The sequence below is a fragment of the Papio anubis genome, chromosome 11 (genome assembly GCF_008728515.1).
Source record: "Papio anubis isolate 15944 chromosome 11, Panubis1.0, whole genome shotgun sequence".
Taxonomy (NCBI): domain Eukaryota; kingdom Metazoa; phylum Chordata; class Mammalia; order Primates; family Cercopithecidae; genus Papio; species Papio anubis.
In genome coordinates, this window is record NC_044986.1 from 18,748,117 (window position 1) to 18,767,298 (window position 19,182).

The following is a 19,182-nucleotide window of genomic DNA, read 5'->3' on the forward strand; positions in this document are numbered from 1 at the left end:
TAAACCCAGGAGGCAGAGGTTGCAGTGAGCCAAGATCACACCACTGCACTCCAGACTGGGTGACGGAGCGAGACTCCATCTCAAAAATAAAGTAAAATAAAAATTTTTTAAAAAGAGAGAAACATTAAAAAATTTAGGCCGGGCGCGGTGGCTCAAGCCTGTAATCCAGCACTTTGGGAGGCTGAGACGGGCGGATCACGAGGTCAGGAGATCGAGACCATCCTGGCTAACACAGTGAAACCCCGTCTCTACTAAAAAAAAATACAAAAAAACTAGCCGGGCAAGGTGGCAGGCGCCTGTAGTCCCAGCTACTTGGGAGGCTGAGGCAGGAGAATGGCGTAAACCCGGGAGGCGGAGCTTGCAGTGAGCCGAGATCCGGCCACTGCACTCCAGCCTGGGCGACAGAGCGAGACTCCGTCTCCAAAAAAAAAAAAAAAAAAATTAAAAAGAAAATTAAGAGATCATTAACCATATCCCCAAACTCTAAGTCAAACCCCCAGACTTTTACTGCTATAACGATACACTGGCATGGTATTTACCATGTTGCACTGTAGTTAGGCACACCCATGCCTGGTTTCCTGCTAATGTGTGTGCTCTTTGTGGGCTGCTACATTATTCATCATTAAGGCTGCTGTCACCTGGCCCATCCTATTGTAGGCACTTAATGAATGTTTTAGTTAGCTCACAGTCTCAAAGGATAGAGAAGAGCCTGACACTGATTTTAACCCAGTCTCCTGTTCTGTTCCTTATCTAGCTTACATATTTCTTGTGACCATAAACTATAGGAGGTTCTGTGAAGCTAAAGCTGAAGTCCACAGGTGAAAGATCTCAAAAAAGGAAGCCAGTGAGCGAGAAGCCCTGATAATAGCATAGTCAGAAAATAGATTATCTGGGGTACTGGAGATTTCCTAGTAAATTGACAGTGAACATGAGGTTTGCCAGAGTGAGTCAGAGCTTTTCAGTGTTGAGAGAGACGAATTATAAATACTTCAAACGGTGCCATTAGAAACGCTTCCCTCTGCATTTTTCCTCCTGGGAGAGCCACGGTGGGGAAGCTGGAGCAGGCAGGCACCGTGCACCTGCTCCAGGGTCAGCACCTCTGTCAGGGGAGGTGCAGAGAAATGCTGACGCTGGGGTTTCTGGTTCTACACTCAGCTATTTATCCCACCAGCAAGGACAGCCTGTCTCCTAATTACCAACTACTGGGACAGCTTCCTATGTCCACAGCTGGCCAGGGCCTCTCGGGCATGTGCCTGCCACTTAGTGCCTTCCAGTTCAGTGGCACTTAGATATGCTCTAACCAGGAGGATGATAATTATATCTTGCAGCTGTATATGTAGTATAGCAGTTCTTAGACACTATAGTATAGAATGTGTACATTTTCCTCTTCTAGCAGAGCATTAATAATGGCCAGAGTGTGTTTTGTCTTTCATATCTGCCTTTTCAAGTATTGGCTACTCACATTTCACAGTGACTTATAGAGAATTACCAAAGGTTATTTATAAGGCATTGAGTACTAAGTATATACAGAGCCTCATGTAAAGGAAACAGGGTGACAAAGGCAAGACTCCTGCACTCCAGCAGCTTAGCAGCTGGCAGGAGAAATAAGACAGTCTATAGGTAACCTTATTGCAAGGCAGGATTATAAATACCATGGGAGAGCTGCTGTCTGGGGACAAGATAGGAAGAAATTGATTCTAATCAGAGTGATTCTGGAAGCCTGTATGGAGGAGGTAATGTTTGAGCTGCATTTTTAAGCACAGGTAGATTTTCAGAAAGTTCCAATGAGAAGGAGGTTGAGGAATTTCAGGAAAAGCAAAAGAAGCATGGGCAGGATGAAGAGATGGGTTGAGGGCATAGAGAAGGTTTGGCCGCTGACAAAGACTGCGGCCTGGTGGATTGTGATGTGTGGGCAGCACCTCAGTGCTCTGATTCTGTGGAGGAGATTCATGGGAGTGTCTTGTCTAACATATGGAGTTGGAGCTCAGGGGGTACCTGTGACCCCACTCTGAGCTGATCTTCATCTGTGGCTGCTTTCTTGAAGGCATTCCAAGCCTGCCTCTCATTGCACTTTGGGAACGTTGCCTATGCAGAGTATTGTCAGAGAGTAATTTGAGACACTTGATGCCTGTTAAACTAATTATGCTTCAGTCCTCAGAGTGCCGTGGTGCTCTCAATCCTGAATGCTCAGCAGATTTTATGTAGTATCTGAATTATTAATAGAGAAGATATGGAAGAGGGTGTTTGGCTGCTTGTTCCATTTTGAGCAGGTCTTGGGCAAGTGGCATTACGGGAAGAGAAGCAGCTGCATGCAGAGGGATGGAGGAAGCAGGCCTTCCAGAGGAGACCTGCCCAGACCGGAGCCTGTGCCAGTATGCTCAGAAAATCACAGCCTGCTTTGGAGGGATGGGTAAGACCCCTTAAACATTGGGCTTTGCAGAGAAGATGCCCAGGGCTGACCATGCAGAAGGACTGAACTTTAGGACTTGCGGGGAGCAGGGAGCAGGGATAGCCACTGCTGAGCAGGAGAACCTCAAATGGGCCGAGTCATCGCTACCTGGAAGTCCAGTTGCACCCCTTTTTCACAGCCTTCCCACTTAATCTGTTCTGTTTAGCAGCAAAGATCATCCTGACTTGTGAGCAACTGCAGGTGTTTTTAGAAGGCATGCCAAAGTCTTTTTGTTTGTTCATTTTGATTAAAAAGCAACAACAAAAATGAAAAGTAACCCCGTTGGCACTGATGAGGCCACAGGCTAACTGCAGACCATTTCCTTAGCAAACTAAATTCCGTAAATATTCGCATTGTAAGGTGGCAATTTGCTCTCTGACAAAATTTTATTCTTTAGTGAGAAGCAAGTAGATCCTAGCAGATGATTTAAGCAGGGAGGGGACACTTATCTGCGAAAAAGACTTAAATCACTATATAGAATAAAGTCCATGTTCATTTGTGGAGAACCACTGTGACTGATGAAGAAAGACCAGTAATTGAGGCATCTGTTCCCCGAGCACTGTGTAGCCCCAAAACGCCTGGCTTTGGGCTGGGGCTCATCACATCGGGTGTTTATTGAGCTCCTACAGCATGCAAAGGTTGGGTGTCCACAGTGCCCCTTGGTGAATTTTCCCACTGATGGTTCATTTTCATAATTTATCATAGAAGAGCTTGAGTAGGTACAGTGGAACTGCTTCTAGAAAGATTAGGAATTTCCTATCTGATAAGATACACAGGCCAGCAAAATCTTGGGCAGAAGTTCAACGTTTGTAATTATCATTAGCTTTGTAATGTGGTGCATTGTGATATCATATCATAGAACCATAGAAACGGTCACAGAACCCACTGCACTCCTTTGTGATTGCTGTGACTGTAGTTTCATGTGGGCTGTGGCAGAAGGAAGCGATGAAAGACCTGAATCCACTGGTGCTTCTTTAGGGTCTTCCCCAACTGTACTTTCCTGGGTGAAAAGGTTGCTGTCAGGCAGATACCACTGCAAGTCTATTTTTAAGGCTGGAGGCTTGGCCTCTGCTAGGTATTTAACTGGAGCCATGTGGAGGAGGGTAAGTGAAAAGCTCTGAGCACTTGGGGAGTGGAACTTAGTTCACAGGTGTCTGCAGTCACTGCTGCCAGCATCTGAACTCTCATCCCTCTCCACTGCCTGAGAATGGAGTCAGCCCCCTCACATTTATATGTAGTTCGATTGTCTTTAAAAGCAAGCAGCCATTTGTTATTCTCTTTAGCCGTCTTTATGATCCATATGTAGTTTACTTTGCATCCTGACCTAAAATTAACAAAATGTATCAAAATTCTTACGTATAATTCCGTTATTGAATAAGAATTTATTTTCTTTTCCTTTTCGCAGTCTCTTAGAAGACAGTTACATCTTGAACTAAATATATGGATCTGTAAACTTGTAAAAAAAAAAAAAAAATTTAGGAGTGTCCTGTGTATGCTCTGCAGATACGATGGCTAAGCATTGAGGTAGAGTTAATGCAGTGGAAATAGTTTTTGTGGGCAATACTTGACGAGTTTAGGGACCAAGAAAGCAGAACAACTTTGTTATGGAATAGTTACCTTTTTTCCAGGTCAGGAAGATGCTGGGTTTGAAGGATATAATCTCTTTTCTGTCCAAAGTCTATGTTCGTGCGTTGTTACTGTGTTCCAGAGCCTGCCTTCAAAGTGGCTGCATCACGTGTCTCTGTATAAACGCATCTGTATTTCACAAAAAGACCATGTAAATACATATAAGCAAGTAGCTGCTCAGGTTCTCGGTTTCAAAGAGCAGAGCTCTAGGAAACACAGCAAGAAAGAATTAACAGTGAAAGGCAGGAGTTTCCACACTACAATGTTTATTAGAAAACACTCTAGAAGAACCTGGTAGGGCTGAGGTGGCCCTCAGGGATCTCCATCTTAAACAAATTGGCCCAGAAATCACATTTTGGGAAATATGTTTTTTTGGTTTTTTGACGGATGAATGCCACTCTTTTTTCCAGTTGTATATCTTTTCTTTCTTTTTTTTAAAATTTCAATAGTTTTGGAGGGAACAGGTGGTGTTTGGTTACATGGGTAAGTTCTTTAGTGGTGATTTCTGAGATTTTGGTGCACCTATCACCCGAGCAGTGTACACTGCACCTAATGTGTGGTCTTTTATCCCTTACCCTCATTTTGAGAAGCATTGATAGAACATCTTACATTGTGTATCCGAAGGTTCTTCAAAATAGGCAAGCAGGGAAAAGAACACATACAGATTGTTTTACCTGCTTTGTAAACTGTTTTTAGAGGAAGACTTTGGAGGTTGGTGTCGGGCTTAATTCCCAGAATTTTGGAGCAGAAATTTTGAGATGTGACTTCGGTAGTGGTAGAAGTCCCATGTTCCCACTTTCCCCAAGTCCACGCAGTCTGAGTGCCCCAGACAGTGTCTGTTTCTTCCATTCCCACCGTGCTTCCCATTGGCATAGAATAATTCCAGCCAATTGGAATTCTCAGGTTTTTGAATTGTGTTGCCAATAGATGAGGAACTAGTAACAAAAGAAGCAAGAATTTCCTTTCTCTGCATCATCTGCCTGGGGCCTTTGTGGAAGGACCTATTGGATAGGAAGAGTCATAGCGTGGAATTCAGAAGACCTGGCTCCACCCTAGGCTTTCTGCATTGTCCTGAGAAAGTTGCGTCTTCTCTGAGACTTACCTTCCTCATCTTAAAGGCTGGTGTAGATCAGTGCTTCCTGAGTGCTGGCACTAGTCTGGGAGAATGTTTAGAAATGTAAATGACGAGTTAATGGGTGCAGCACACCAACATGGCACATGTATACCTATGTAACAAACCTGCACATTGGGCAATGTACCCTAGAACTTAAAGTATTAAAAAAAGTAAGTTCTTGACCCCTACATGCAAGAATCCCATATATATATTTTGTATTTTTTCAAAAGTTCTACAAATTTTTTTTTCTTTTTTTTTTTTTTTTTGAGACAGAGTCTTACCCAGTCACCTACGAGTACAGTGGCATAATCGTAGCTCACTGTAACCTCAAACTCCTGGGCTCAACCAATCATCCTGCCTCAGCCTCCCGAGTAGCTGGGACTATAGATGCATGACACCACACTTGGCTAATCTTTTAATTTTTTTTTTTTTTTTTTTTCTGTAGAGACATAGTCTTGCTATGTTGCCAGGGCTGGTCTCGAAGTGGCCTCACGCCTCACGCCATCCTCCCACTTCAGCCTCCCAAAGTGCTAGGATTACAGGCGTGAGCAACCATACCGGCAGATGGTTCTTATGCGCAGCAGTATTTGGGAACTACTGGACTACATTACCTTTGATGGCCTTGTCAGCTCTATAGTTCTATTCTAGGGTTTTAATAAAAAGAAATTTATATTAGAACATAATAGCCCAATGACAGGAGAAGGAGTGTGAGTTTATTCATTTTGGCTTGTGACTTTTGTATGGTTGTAGACGGTCACATACGGTCACATATTGTACTGCATCTTACTGTGTGGATGTTAAAGAGTAAATGATAATTACTGGGGGTTGTCCTTTTTATAGCAATACATTAATTCCGTGAAGATCCTTCTAGCTTGTAATTTTGTGAAAAGCTGAAGCTACCTACATGTTAATTCTGTCTCCATCATATGATTCTGCCATCAGAGAAAACCCATGAAACAACTTTAAGACAGTAAACACTGGCTTAATGGAATGAGGCAGAAGGATTTTCCTGGTACTGAGGGGAGGGGTTCCCTTCTAGAAAATGGAAAGGAAATGATTGTTTGCTACGGCTGAGAGCTGGATTTGTCACAAGTTAAAGCTGAGGATCTTTAATCGAGCCTCCCCCACCTCCACCTGTGAGATCTGAAATACTGGAGAACTTGGAATTATTACCCTGGGATTTTTCTGATAGACATTTTTAGATTATACAAAATATGTGTATATATCCCTAGCCCTATTCTCAGTACTCTTACCAGATGATACTGAATATTCTAGGAGTATTTGCAGGAGAATTCTTGTAGATATTACAGCTATATTCTTTCTCTTGTTCTGGATATTAATCTGATGTTCAAATATGCATTCATGTCTGAGACTGAGTTCCTGGTAGTGGCTGTTTTTATACCTAATCATCTGACTGAGAATATGGCACCCTAAGCTCTTGAGGGTAATCACTTAAATACATCTGCCTTAATCTTCTTTGCTGGGCAGTGAGAAAAGGAGACAGTAAGGAGCCAGGGGAACAGAGAGAGTTGTGGGCCAGCACCGCTCCTTGGGCCCCCGCTGCCCATTTCTCATTTCTTGGAAATCCATGCCAAGATGCCTGCCTTCCTTGGTCTAAAGTGTCTGGGGAAATTGTGCAGCTCTGAGAAAAGCAAAGTCACCTCATCTGAGAGAACCGGTGCCAGGGGCTCGAACAGAAAGAGACTGATTGTTGAGGACCGGAGGGTCTCTGGGACCTCCTTCCCCGCTCACAGGCGTGCCACTGTCACCCATTTGCTGTATCTCTGTCCCGAGGACTACTGCCCACGTGGGCGCGTATGTAACAGCGTTGATCCTTTTGGTAAGTAAAATAACCCTCTCTGGACGTGGTTTTGTGTTTTGTGATTGGCGTAATTAAGAGAGTACTATCCAGATCATTCTTCCGTGATGTGTTCTTCAAAGGAAACACTATCCTTAATATATAATTAATGGGGGTGAGGGTGGGAGAAATGGAGAATGTAACATAAGTACAGCTATGGAGCTAAATTCCGAGGATATTTTTGTCCAGGATTTTATGATCTTCAGTAACAAATGTATCTCTTTCCAAACTTGGTAGGAATAACTGTCAGTAATAGGAAGTATGATGGAAAAGAAAGATCTCTATCTGTAGATGCTGTTATTTCATATGACAAAGGATGAACGGAAAGAAAATATTCAAGGCGGGAGATGGAGGCTAGCACAAGATGACCTAAGTAAAATTGAGGTCCAAATTGTGTCACTGTGTAGGGAGGGCTCGTCTTGTGAAATGTTCTAAAAAATATAAAATAAAATAAAAAGAAAGCATTGTAATATTGAGAGAACTTGTTGAGGCTTCTTTTCAGTGAAGCTCATTAAAACGTGTCACTCATCCCTCTGCCTGGGAAAGAGGTAGAGAAGACCCACTCTCAGGATAGAGTTATTGCACTTGGGAGTTTTCTGACTTTGAAGTTATCATGGTGCCTTTATTAATGAAGATGATACCTACCCAACTGCTCACGCCTTGTCAAAGTCAGCACTAGAAGTAGTACAGGAAGCAGAAGGTGATTAACCATGGTCCCTATGAATGTATGAAGTTAAGTCAAATGAGCCAGGAAGCATAACATATTCCTCATCATTCTTGGACAGCCAGAGTTGAACTGGATTCAGTTTAGCCAAAGTAAGGGAGTTAAGATGTTCTGTTTTGTTGCAATCAGCTTTCAATAGCTTTATTGAGCTATAATTCATAGGCTATAAAATTCATCCATTTAAAGTATACAGTTCAGTGGGTTTTAGTATGTTACTGATGTGTTACATACATATTTTCACTGCCTCAAAAAGAAACCCCGTACCCTTTAGCTATTGCCTCCCCACCCCAACCTCTTCACCCCCATCTCTCAGCCTGAAGAAATCAAAATCTACTTCTGCCTCTTAGATTTCCCTATTCTGGATATTTCATGTGAAGGGAATTTATAACACGTGGTCTTTCGTTTATGGCTGCTTTCACTTAGCACGTTTTCAGGGTTCACCCATGTTGTAGCACATGTCAGTACTTTATTCCTTGTTATGGCCAGATACTATTTCACTGTATGGATATTCCACAATTTGTTTCTCCTTACACCAGCTGATGGACATTTGGGATGTTTCCAACTTTTGACTCTTATGAATCATGCCCCTATGCATATTCATATACGAGGTTTTTTTTTTCTCTCTTTTTTCATGTCAGATGGGTAATGTGCCAATGTCATAACAAGGTTCAAAGGTGGCACACCTCACACACACATGCATGAACACATCAAAAGAATCATCATATACAGGTTTTTATGTGGACATATGATATGTTCAGGGCTCTTGGGTATATACCTAGGAGTGGAATTTCTGGGTCATGTAATAAGTCTATGTCTAACCTTCTGCAGGACTTCTAGATTATTTTACAAAGCGGTTATTCCATTTTACATCCCCACCAGCAGCATATGAAGGTCCCAGTTTCTCCACATCCTTGCTAATACTTGCTATTATCTGCCTTTTTTTTTTTTTTTTTTTTTTTTTTTGAGACGGAGTTTTACTTTGTTGCCCGGGCTGGAGTGCAATGGCCTGATCTTGGCTCACTGCAACCTCTGCCTCCCGAGTTCAAATGATTCTCCTGCCTCAGCCTCCCAGGTAGTTTGGATTACAGGCACGTGCCACCACACCTGGCTAATTTTGTAATTTTAGCAGAGGTGGGGTTTCACCATGTTGGCCAGGCTGGTCTGGAACTCCTGACCTCAGGTGACCTGCCTACCTCCACCTCCCAAAGTGCTGGGATTATAGGCGTGAGCCACCACGCCTGGCCTTATCTGACTTTTTTGTTCTAGCCATCCTAATGGGTGTGAAGCGGTGTCTCACTGGGACTCTACAGAGCTTCGGCTGGGACAGAGAAGGCTGAGGAGCAGGTCAGTGCTCAGGCAGGACAGGATACTGACAGCTGCTGATGGTGACAGCTCCTTGTCTCTTACTCTTAACAAGCTTCTCGTCATGATTCCAGGCACATCCCTTTTTAGGGTAGCAGGGAGTGGGGATGGAGAAGCCACGCCTTCTTCCCAGTCCCCTTACAAGCTCTGCTCAGAAGACTTTGTTCAGAACCAACTGACTATGCCTATTGCAGCAAAGGACACCTCCCTCAAAAATCAGATCCACATACTAGTGGATACCTAGAATCCCTTTATTGAGGAAAAAACGTTTTATTCCACAAATAGGAATAAAAATGAAACATATAGATTTCTGCCAGAGCTAACACTTTATTCTGAATGACTTTGGTGCTTCTGTGGAATGTTTCTACTCAAAGAGACTCAGATCAGATATTTTTGGAGTGAGCCACTGTTGCTCTTGAAAGAGAGATAAGATCTGTTGGGAGGAGAAGGCAGGAAGGCAAGGGGAAGCCAGGTAAGCTTAGTTTAATGAAAGCATGCTGGATAATGACTTATCAGCAGATTCCCTCACGAGGGAACAAGAGAATTAACAGTATCAGAGAGTTTTGGATACAGGAAAGGTAATCATCATTGGGATATCCATATCTTAGTGGAGGCAGATAAGGAAATCTGGGAGATTAGTTAAGTCTTGTGACTTGGAGGTTGGACATTCCAGAATTTGACTCCCAGCTCTTCTACTCACTAAATGTGTTACTTTGGGAAGTTAGGAATTCCAAGTGCGTTTCTCTGTCCCTAAGGCAGGCAGGGAATGCATACCTTATATGATCACTTTGAGCAGGCCTATCCCTAGAGTAGATGGGGCCCTGGGCAAATATTTTTTGTAGGGCTCCTGTCTATATAAACAACTTGAGTCACCCAAAGGCAGTGTGTCAACAGCTCAGTCTGTTTCAGTCATGGGAAAGAAATGCCACACCAGCCTGAGGAAGTGATTGCTTGCTAGGCTTGTCTCCTAGAATGGAGCCAGCTCCAGGGCCCCAAGAAACCCCATTGGCATGACTCCTGGGGTTCCTTGGGGCATCTGGCCAACCCTTTGCCCAGTATGGGAGAGATGCAGAGGATCACTAGAGAGATCTGTGAAGAGAAGGCTCAGATTCCCCATCCGGACAGCACTGCTGGCCCCAGCGATCCCAGGTACCAGAGCGCACTTAGACATTTTTGAGGAAGGAATAGGGTTAGGGCAGGGGCCCTGTTTGCTTGTGTCTAAGGGCAGTATTGATTATGAGGACTCAATGAGAACCTGGCTGGGCATGGTGGTGTGGGCCTATAGTACCAGCTACTTGAGAGGCTGAGGCAGGAGGATCACTTGGGCCTAGGAGTTCAAGACCAGCCTGGGCAACATTGCAAGACCCTATCTCAATTTTAAAAATCGTAAATAGCGATAAAAATAAATTTAAAGAATGAGAACGTGCATATCAAAGTGTTTGGTGTAGTGGTGCACAGAAGCATACGGTAAATGCTAATTTCAGTAATAATAATAGAGTTGCAATATAGTCAGCATTAGTCATTTTTGACAATCTCTATGGAGGTTGAATTAAAAAAATAAAATAAGAAAAATTGTTTATTATTGATAAAAATAATTTCTATTGTTTGCCTTCCATGCTGTGAAACAATAGAGGCCCACAACTATAGATGCTGCACAGGACGTGGGGTTCCCAGGAAGCCACTGTGTGCTCAGAGCATCCTGTTTAGGACAGGTGCTTGGAGGAAGTGCGCCCTCCTGCAGCCATGCGTGTTCCTGTGCTACGAAGCCCCAGAGTGTTCAGGAGCAGCTCCTGGCAGGGTGCTCAGGAATATTTGGCACAGGCCTCCTGCAGCTGTCAGAAAGATCTCAAGATGCTGCAGCTTCCTGTTGTTGTCTGGTGCTCAATCCCTGCTTTGAGTTGTGCTGGACTCCATGATTTTCCAAGTGTCCCCATGCGTATCTGTCCTTTGTTATGCTCAAAACAACCCTTGGATGTTGCAAGGGAAGAAATTGTTTTCCTCACTTAACAACAGCAATGAATTAGCAAGAAGATGGGAAAAGTGGGCAAAACAAATATATCAGTGAACATACAAAATAGCTTCCACAAAAATATATCAGTGAACATATATCAGTGAACATATATCAGTGAAATAGATCAGTAAACATACAAACCAGCCTCTGCAGCTTCTCACTGTAGATGTAGTACTATTCTAGAAGAACAGCTGTCATTCACTGGGGGCCTACTATATCTCAAACATTGTAATAAGTGTCTTTTTTTATTTGGTTTTGTTTTTGAGACAGGGTCTCCCTCTGTCTCTCAGGCTGGAGTGCAGTGGTGCGAACAGGGCTCACTGCAGCCTTCACCTTTTGAGCTCAAGTGATCCTCTTGCCTCAGCCTCCCATGTGGCTGGAACCACAGGCACATGCTACCATGCCTAGCTAATTCTTTGATTTTTTTGTAGAGACAGGGTCTCACTTTGTTGCCCAGGCTGGTTTCAAACTCCTGACTTCCAACAGTCCTCCTGCTTTGGCTTCCCAAAGTGTTGAGATTACAGGCGCAAGCCACCACACCTCGCCTGGGCCACGTGTTTTATGATTTTTCCATGTTTGATATTCTCAATAACTCAACAAAGCAGGAATTACTTTTATTTCATTTTACAGAGAAGGAAACTGGGGCGCATGCAGTTAAGAGACCTGCCAAAGGTCACGTAAGTACTAGATTTGGGTCTGCCTGACACCCAGGTTCATGGTCTCCACCACGATGTCACTCTGCCTCAGCCTGAGGAGCATAAGAGTGGTCATTCATGAGGTGTGCTGAACACTGGCACACCTAAAGTTTGTAAATAATATTGTTCATTAAGTACTTCAGCAGCTCAAATTTGAAGACTCCCATAAAGTAAATTGCTGTTGCCAGGAAAATTAGCAAAGATTTCCTTCCTCTAGCTCATAAATACAAGCTGTCTGTATGGAATGTTCCCTTACTCTACTGTGGGAAATTAGAGTGAAGTTTTTGAACCTGTGTTTCTTTCTGTCCCTTGGAGCTTTTGGGTCTCATACAAATGAAATAACATATTTAGGGCAATTACCTTCTTGACAAACAAACAAGAGACTGGTACTATTATCAAAAGCCCCAAGGATATCTGGAGAGGATTCAGTGATTATGTTGTCAGCTGAGTCCAAATTCCAAAGCAGAATGTTCTGGACTGGAGAGCTGGGACCAAAGTAGACTTGGCAGTCCCCTCCCTGAAAAAGGAGTTTATATCCCAGAAGAGAGAAAGGTGGTTCACGTCGGATTCAGGCACCTGCTGAGACCTTTCTGTTAGGTGCAGCATACCAGGGGTTGTCTTCACTCAGAGTGGTCTTCCAAGACCCTGATACTCAGATTATCACGTAAGTGAGAGAACCTCTTGGGTACATTATTGTTTCTTAAAGCAATACCAACCTGTTTTCAAACTAAGCAGAACATATAACACTACAATATTTTTCTTTTAGTGTGCCCTTCTTACCCCATTCAGTAATCCACAACCCCAGACCTGTATGTCAGAGGGCTCGGGGAAGCGTCTTGGGTATAGCAGGCCAAAGGCTGCAAATGGCTTTGTTTTCAAAAAGACAGCATATTCTTCAAGATGCTGTGGAACTTTTCTATAGCATCTTCCCGGTGACATTGAGAGGCTGTGTCGGGGAAAAGGTTTTAATTCCCTGCAAACCCTGGAACTCAGGTGTGAAGGCCCTGTCTTAAATTTGAGAGAAGTGTTTGAGCTAGCCATGAAAAATATATCCTGGGAAAGTTGGTAAGAACCAGCATGTGGTTCCTGCCCTCAGACCCGCTCTCCCGACTGATGGCTTTGACTAGGCTGCTTTGAGAGGCAAAGTAGTAACAGGCGTCTGCTGCTGGCAAGGAGATGTACTGCGTTGTGGCCTCCTGTTCCTCCAGGATGCTGGATCCCCATGGCCACATCCAGTTTGTTGATGGAATATGGTTCCTCGCAAACAGCAGTCTTACTTTAACTTTTATTCTCCTGAGGATGGAGATGATAGGTGGTGGCCAGTTACTTCTACATCTTGCAAGGGCATGAATGGAGAGGGATTTGAGGTTTCAGCTATTTGGGAAAGCATTAAATAGTTTGTATTTTTAAAAATTTATTTATAGTTACAAATAACCCCTGTTCACTTCCCTAGGCTTCTCATCCCATTAGTTTAATCGTATTTCCCAGAATCATATGTTTCAAGCTCTTGACGGTTAAACCTTTCTATCACGTCCCACTCTTAACCCCCAAGCACCCGCATCAGTCTTCTTTGTTACAGATATTTGAAGGACCCTTTCACGTTGGGCCTCTCTTTGTATGTGCAATTCTGCTGCCTGGCATGGCCTCCCCAGTTCCTCTGAGGCCCAGCAGGATGAAGGTGAAGCTTTTCCTCCTCTGGGGAGGCCTGATCTTACCTCTTGCCTCGTCCTCCTCTGTGTTTTCATAGCATCCTCTGCATATCTTTGTTCGAGTTGCCTGTTTATAAGCTTCTCCCTTTTCATACACTGAGGTCCTCTCTGAGGGCAAGGAGAGAGCTGTGCTCTTATTTTTATTCCATTATAGTACCTGGCATGTAAAAAAAAGCTGTGAGTGATGAGTAAATGAATGAGTGAACGTTCGCCGAAATCAAATCACTATGTTGGAAGAATACAGTTCAGCATTAAATTGTCCCCCTGCCTTCAAGTAGCTGAGGCCAAGAGAAGCTGCAAAGCAAAGTGGCTGCAAATTCAGGGCTGTGGGGTCAGACCTCGCTGCCAAGTTTAAAGTCCAGCTCTGCTCTTTGCAGTTCTGTGACCCGGGTAAGTTACTTAATATATCTGAGCCTTAGTTTTCTTGCATGTAAAATGTGGATAATGCTACCCCCATTGCAGCAGTATTATGAGCCCTAAGAGAAACTACATATTTAAACAATTCTGGCATTTAGTTGGAACTCAATAAATACTTCCCCCTCTTCTCACCCAAATGTGTGAGAAATTGAATAATTGTCTAGATAACGAATACAATTAGTTTTCAAAGGAAAGAAATATCACTGAAGGGAAAGAGAAAGTAGGATTTTGCGATTTGAGCTGGAAAATAGATATGATTTACCCAAAATACGAGTAAAAGGAAAATAGCCCAATGATCTGAGAGTGGAAAGAAAAAGGTAGAAGTAAGACATTTTCCACTTAGTTCCACTCGCTGAATCTACTTAGTCCAGCTTTTTTTGGTTTTTTGATGGTTGCTTTTTGTTTTGTTTCTTTATTTTATTTTTAATCCTAGGAATGTGGGCAAGTAACTATTTTCACATGAAATGTTCCCATATAAATTACTTCCTTGAGTAACTAAATATGCTGCAATGCCCCATTCGTTTTAATTAAATGTACTTAAAAACTAATCTTATTTAAAGTCAGAGGGTAAAGCAGTCTATTTAAGTTTATTGTTTGGCATTGTTTTAATCCAGGCTTTAAACAAATTTGAATCTTACTAAGAGTGGCTTACTTTCAAAGAAATCCCTAATTTCCCATCCTTTGATCCTAATGATTCTGGGGCATGACCCAGTGCTGATGATTATGGATGGACTCCTGTTAACTTGGCAAATTAGTCATGGACCCGTGACGGCCGTGGGTACAAGTCAATGCTGCTAACAGAAAGGGAATATGGATCGTGTGGCGGCTGGGCACAGCGGCTCATGCCTGTAATCCCAGCACTTTGGGAGGCCAAGATGGGTGAATCATGAGGTCAGGAGTTCGAGACCAACCTGGCCAGCATAGTGAAACCCCATCTCTACTAAAAATGCAAAAATTAGCCGGGCATGGTGGTGGGCGCCTGTAGTCCCAGCTACTCAGGAGGCTGAGGCTGGAGAATTGCTTGAACCTGGGAGGCAGAGGTTGCAGTGAGCCGAGATAGCACTACTACACTCCAGTCTGGATGACAGAGTGAGACTGTGAAAGGGATATGGATTATGTGTTACTCATTGGGGTGGACAGGTGGCCAGCACAGGCTTGATTTGTCTATGGGCTACCAGACGAAGGCTGCTAGTAGGAAGGTAATATAAGGTGAATAGGTAGTCAGCAGATGGGTGATTCTGTCCCTGGGATGGAAGATGAAGGCTGCCAACAGGAAGGCAGCATAGTCTGTGTGCTGTTTGTTAGGGTGTGTAGAGATAGTCATCAGGAAGATTCCTTTCTCAACCTCAGAAAGCAGCACACCCAGAATGCACTAGAGAAACCCTTTGCAGAATCAGCACTTAAGTATGTCAGGATTTTAGATAGACTATGATATGATATGCACGAGGATTCTAGATATTTCTCAAAGGTAGAAATCTTTGATATCAACACCTTATTTATTTAATATTTATTTGACAGAGTCTTGCTCTCTCACCCAGGCTGGAGCACACTGGCGTGATCTTGGCTCACTGCAGCCTCTGCCCCCCGGGTTCCAGCGATTCTCTGTGCCTCAGCCTCCTAGGTAGCTAAGATTACAGGCGCACACCACCACGCCTGGCTAATATTTTTGTATTTCTAGTAGAGATGGGGTTTCACCATGTTGGCCAAAGCTGGTCTTGAACTCCTGACCTCAAATGACCTGCCCGCCTCAGCCTCCCAAAGCACTGGGATTATAGGCGTGAGCCAATGTGCCCGGCCAACACCTTATTTTTATAGGAAGTAAGAGACTGAGGTCCAGAGAAGTAAATGATTTTCCTAAGGTCTATGGTATAATGAGAGGGTAGCGTTAGATTAAGACCCTAGCCCTCTTCTCTCCCTGTTTAATATTACATGAGAAGACCAAAGGATGATGATGATGATTATTATTATTATTATTTTTAGTTTAGTTGGAGACTCAGCTCAGGTGGGACTTTCCTGTGGAGTCTCTCCAGACCTGTCCTTTTTAGGGCTCTGCTGTGTACCACACAAAAGCCCATCCAAGCATCTCTATGCTTGGCTATTTATAAATCTGTTTGTTTGCATGTCTCTCTCTACCGGGTAGTAAGTGCCTTGGTGGCAGGACGGTGGTTTTCATGGTTTCTTCAGACTATAACACAGTGCTTGGTAAATAAAGGTACTTCATACATTTTAAAATTGAGATGTAATGTAGTACGCCATAAAATTCCTCACTGTAACATGTACAATCCTGTGGATTTTAGTAGAACCACAACGTTGTGCAACCATCCCACTCTCTAATTCCAGAGCATTTTTATCAGCCCAGAAGGAAACCCTATGCCCATTAGAAAACATCCCTGATTACTCACATTCCTCAGCTGCTGGCAGCTACTGAGCTCCTTTAGGTGTTTGTGGATTTGCCTATTCCAGACATTTCTTCTGATTAGAATCATGTAACCTGTGGTTTTTGTGTCTGGCTTCATTTACTTAGTATAATGTTTTCAAGGCTCATCAAGAAGGTGGCATTGATAAATGCCGTATTCCTTCTTATGGCGGAATAGTATCCCATTGTAGGGATATATCACATTTTCTTTATCTTTTCATCAACTGATGGTCATTTGTGTTTTTCCTGCTTTCTGGCTATTATGAATAATGCTGCTATGAACACTTGTATATGAGTTTTTGTGTGAACATGTTTTCAGTCCCCTTGGTTGTATACCTAGGAGTGGAAATCCTGGATCATATGGTGATTCTCTGTTTAACTTTTTGAGAAACTGTCAAACTGTTTTCTCAGTGGCTGTACTATTTTGCATTCCCACCACTTAATACAATTTCAAATTAAATTAAAGCTATTCCCTCAAAGTGAAATCACCAGTTTTCCTGTATGTACAAAAATCCTATATGTACATTCATGTCTATTTACATCCTATATCTTAATCTTCAAAACTGCTTATATCTTTACAATTTAAAGGTCTGCAAATATTACATAAAGAAAGGTAGGGCCTTTACTTTGAGAAATCATTTAGCTGGCTTTTAAATTCACTTCCTGTAAGTGCCTTACTGTGGTCCCCCAAGTTTTGTTTGTTTACTGTTTAGAAGTCTTTCCTCGTCCAAGTTCTGTGGCCATAGATAGCAACCAAAATTAATCAGAGGACATCGGACACATTGTGACTCACAGTGCCCAGAAAAATCTAGCTCACAAAAGTTTGCCTGCAGCCCAAGTGGAGAGGGAGAATTCTCATGACATAGAGTAGGATCTCCTGGGATAAAGATGAGCTGGGGAAGAAAAGTCAAATAACTAGGGCCACGGCCAGCACTCAGCCAGCTCCCTTTCTGTCCATCGCGACCCGGATCATTTTGTAAGGTCATTTTTGACATCACTAGAATATTCTGGGGTGTTTAATATTTGCTGTCTTTGTGGGACAATTCCCAGTTCTGTTTCACATCAGTCTTTTCCCAGAAGTGCTCTCATGTGATTCTACTGTGTAGCTGGATATGTTCTGTTATCCTTTCCTTGGGCACTTGTCCCTAAAGGGCACAGACTCTATCTTCGCTTGGTAGCCAGTGGCACTATAGGGGTAGTGGCTACTTAATAACAGCGTAGGCCGGGCGTGGTGGCTCACGCCTGTAATGTCAGCACTTTGGGAGGCCAAGGTGGGCAGATCACCTGAGGTCGGGAGTTTGAGACCAGTCTGGCCAACATGGTGAAACACTGTCTCCGCTAAAAATACAAAAATGAGCTGGGCATGGTGGTACACATCTCTAATCCCAACTACTTGGGAGGCTGAGGCATGAGAATTGCTTGAACCCAGGAGGCAGAGGTTGCAGTGAGCCAAGATCATGCCACTGCACTCCAACCTGGGTGAGAGAGTGAGACCCTGTCTCAAAAATAAATAAATATAAATTAATTAATTAATTTAAAAAACTGTCTAATCATTGAGGTCACTAATTGGTCCAGTATTATCCATGATGGGAATACTAAGTGAAGTTAATGGTTTAGTAATACTTCAGCTGAACTTGATTTAACATAGATCGTGGTTCACTTGGTGTATTTTAAGAATTTAAAGAAGATGCGAACAAGATCCGACACATTTCTTGGTTAACTTCTGTATCTACATACGAAGAGTGATCCAGTTCATTTTCTATATGTGGCAGCAGCTGGTAGAAAGCTGTTGAGCCCAGCCAACCATCTGTAACTCTTCCTGTAGTTGCGAAGACAGCATTAGACTTGAAGCTTTCCTTATCTCTCTTGCTGAGCAGCAAGCATTCCTTCCTTTGAACCTTCATACTGTTTGGTCAGTATCTCTGATTCCAATCCTTCTGCCTTGTTTTAGAGTTATTTAGGTCCTTGTGCTATTTGCTCTACTTAGATGTAAGGTTGCTGAGGGTTTAGTTTAGGTATCTTTGATCTCTATACCACTTTTGGCCCCTTGAAGGTGATGCCTTTGCACATTGCAGATGCTCAGTAAATATTGTTAGCCTCATTAATGGGTCAGCATTCATTTGTTTCTCTTCATTTCTTCCTTTGATTTTTGCCCACCTAGTTCTCAATTGTGGATGCTATGGCTGAATGCTCATCTTGTGGCTTAGTTGCTTTTTTTTCTGCGTGCAAATTTAATAACCAGTGAAGCGTAGTGGGAAATGCTCAGGGCTCTTAGTATATGTTATTCAGGAAGGGGAAATATTGTGTAATCCATATCCAAAACCAAGAAGAATTTAAGTTCTAAATATTTTCCTTCCCGTCCACCCTCTAATCTCCAAATCCCAACAAATTCAATACATATGCAGAGTGTTTTCCATCTTGCTAGGGATAGTGAGAGAAAGGAAGGGAAGAGACCTACCTTCTGTATCTCTTTTGAACACACAGCCAACTTGGCATATGGCATATGGTACTAGCACAATCTTTGGTTGAATTGTAGCAATATACAGCTGTTTAAAATTGTAAAGAGAGCCCATGTAATATATGTGTAAATATTGTAAAATGACTCATTTTTATAGAGCTTGGTAAATGTCATAGGTCACATCCTTCTGCCTAAAACATAAACACAGGCCTAAAAGACATTTTGGGGGCATATTTATTTATGAGGCAGTTGGTAGTTCTGACCTCTGCTACCAGAGTTAATCTAAGTTGTCTTCTTTACATATTTTAAAGGAAGAAGTGCTTTGGCATAGTATGTGTGCATA

General features: G+C 42.9%; 1 protein-coding gene and 1 non-coding gene across 21 annotated transcripts in view; one reads left to right on the forward strand and one right to left on the reverse strand.

Moving 5' to 3' along the window:
- Positions 1–459: 459 nt before the first annotated feature.
- The window catches only part of ABLIM1 (actin binding LIM protein 1), a 230,778-nt gene continuing 212,055 nt past the window's right edge, over positions 460–19,182 (forward strand). For 3 of the 20 annotated variants that reach the window (XM_009215407.4, XM_009215402.4, XM_017944336.3), the window contains exon 1: positions 5,688–7,029. In XM_009215407.4, the coding sequence (XP_009213671.3) occupies positions 6,786–7,029 (244 nt within the window). In that variant the 5' untranslated portion in view covers positions 5,688–6,785. Of the gene's footprint in view, positions 3,553–5,674; positions 7,030–11,909; positions 12,504–19,182 lie in introns of those variants that run through there. The other 17 variants (XM_021943715.2, XM_017944343.3, XM_017944334.3 and 14 more) reach the window with 12 other exon arrangements.
- On the reverse strand, positions 8,404–8,503 carry LOC116269624. Its single transcript, XR_004177242.1, has one exon. It is a non-coding gene; the product is annotated as a small nucleolar RNA U13 (small nucleolar RNA).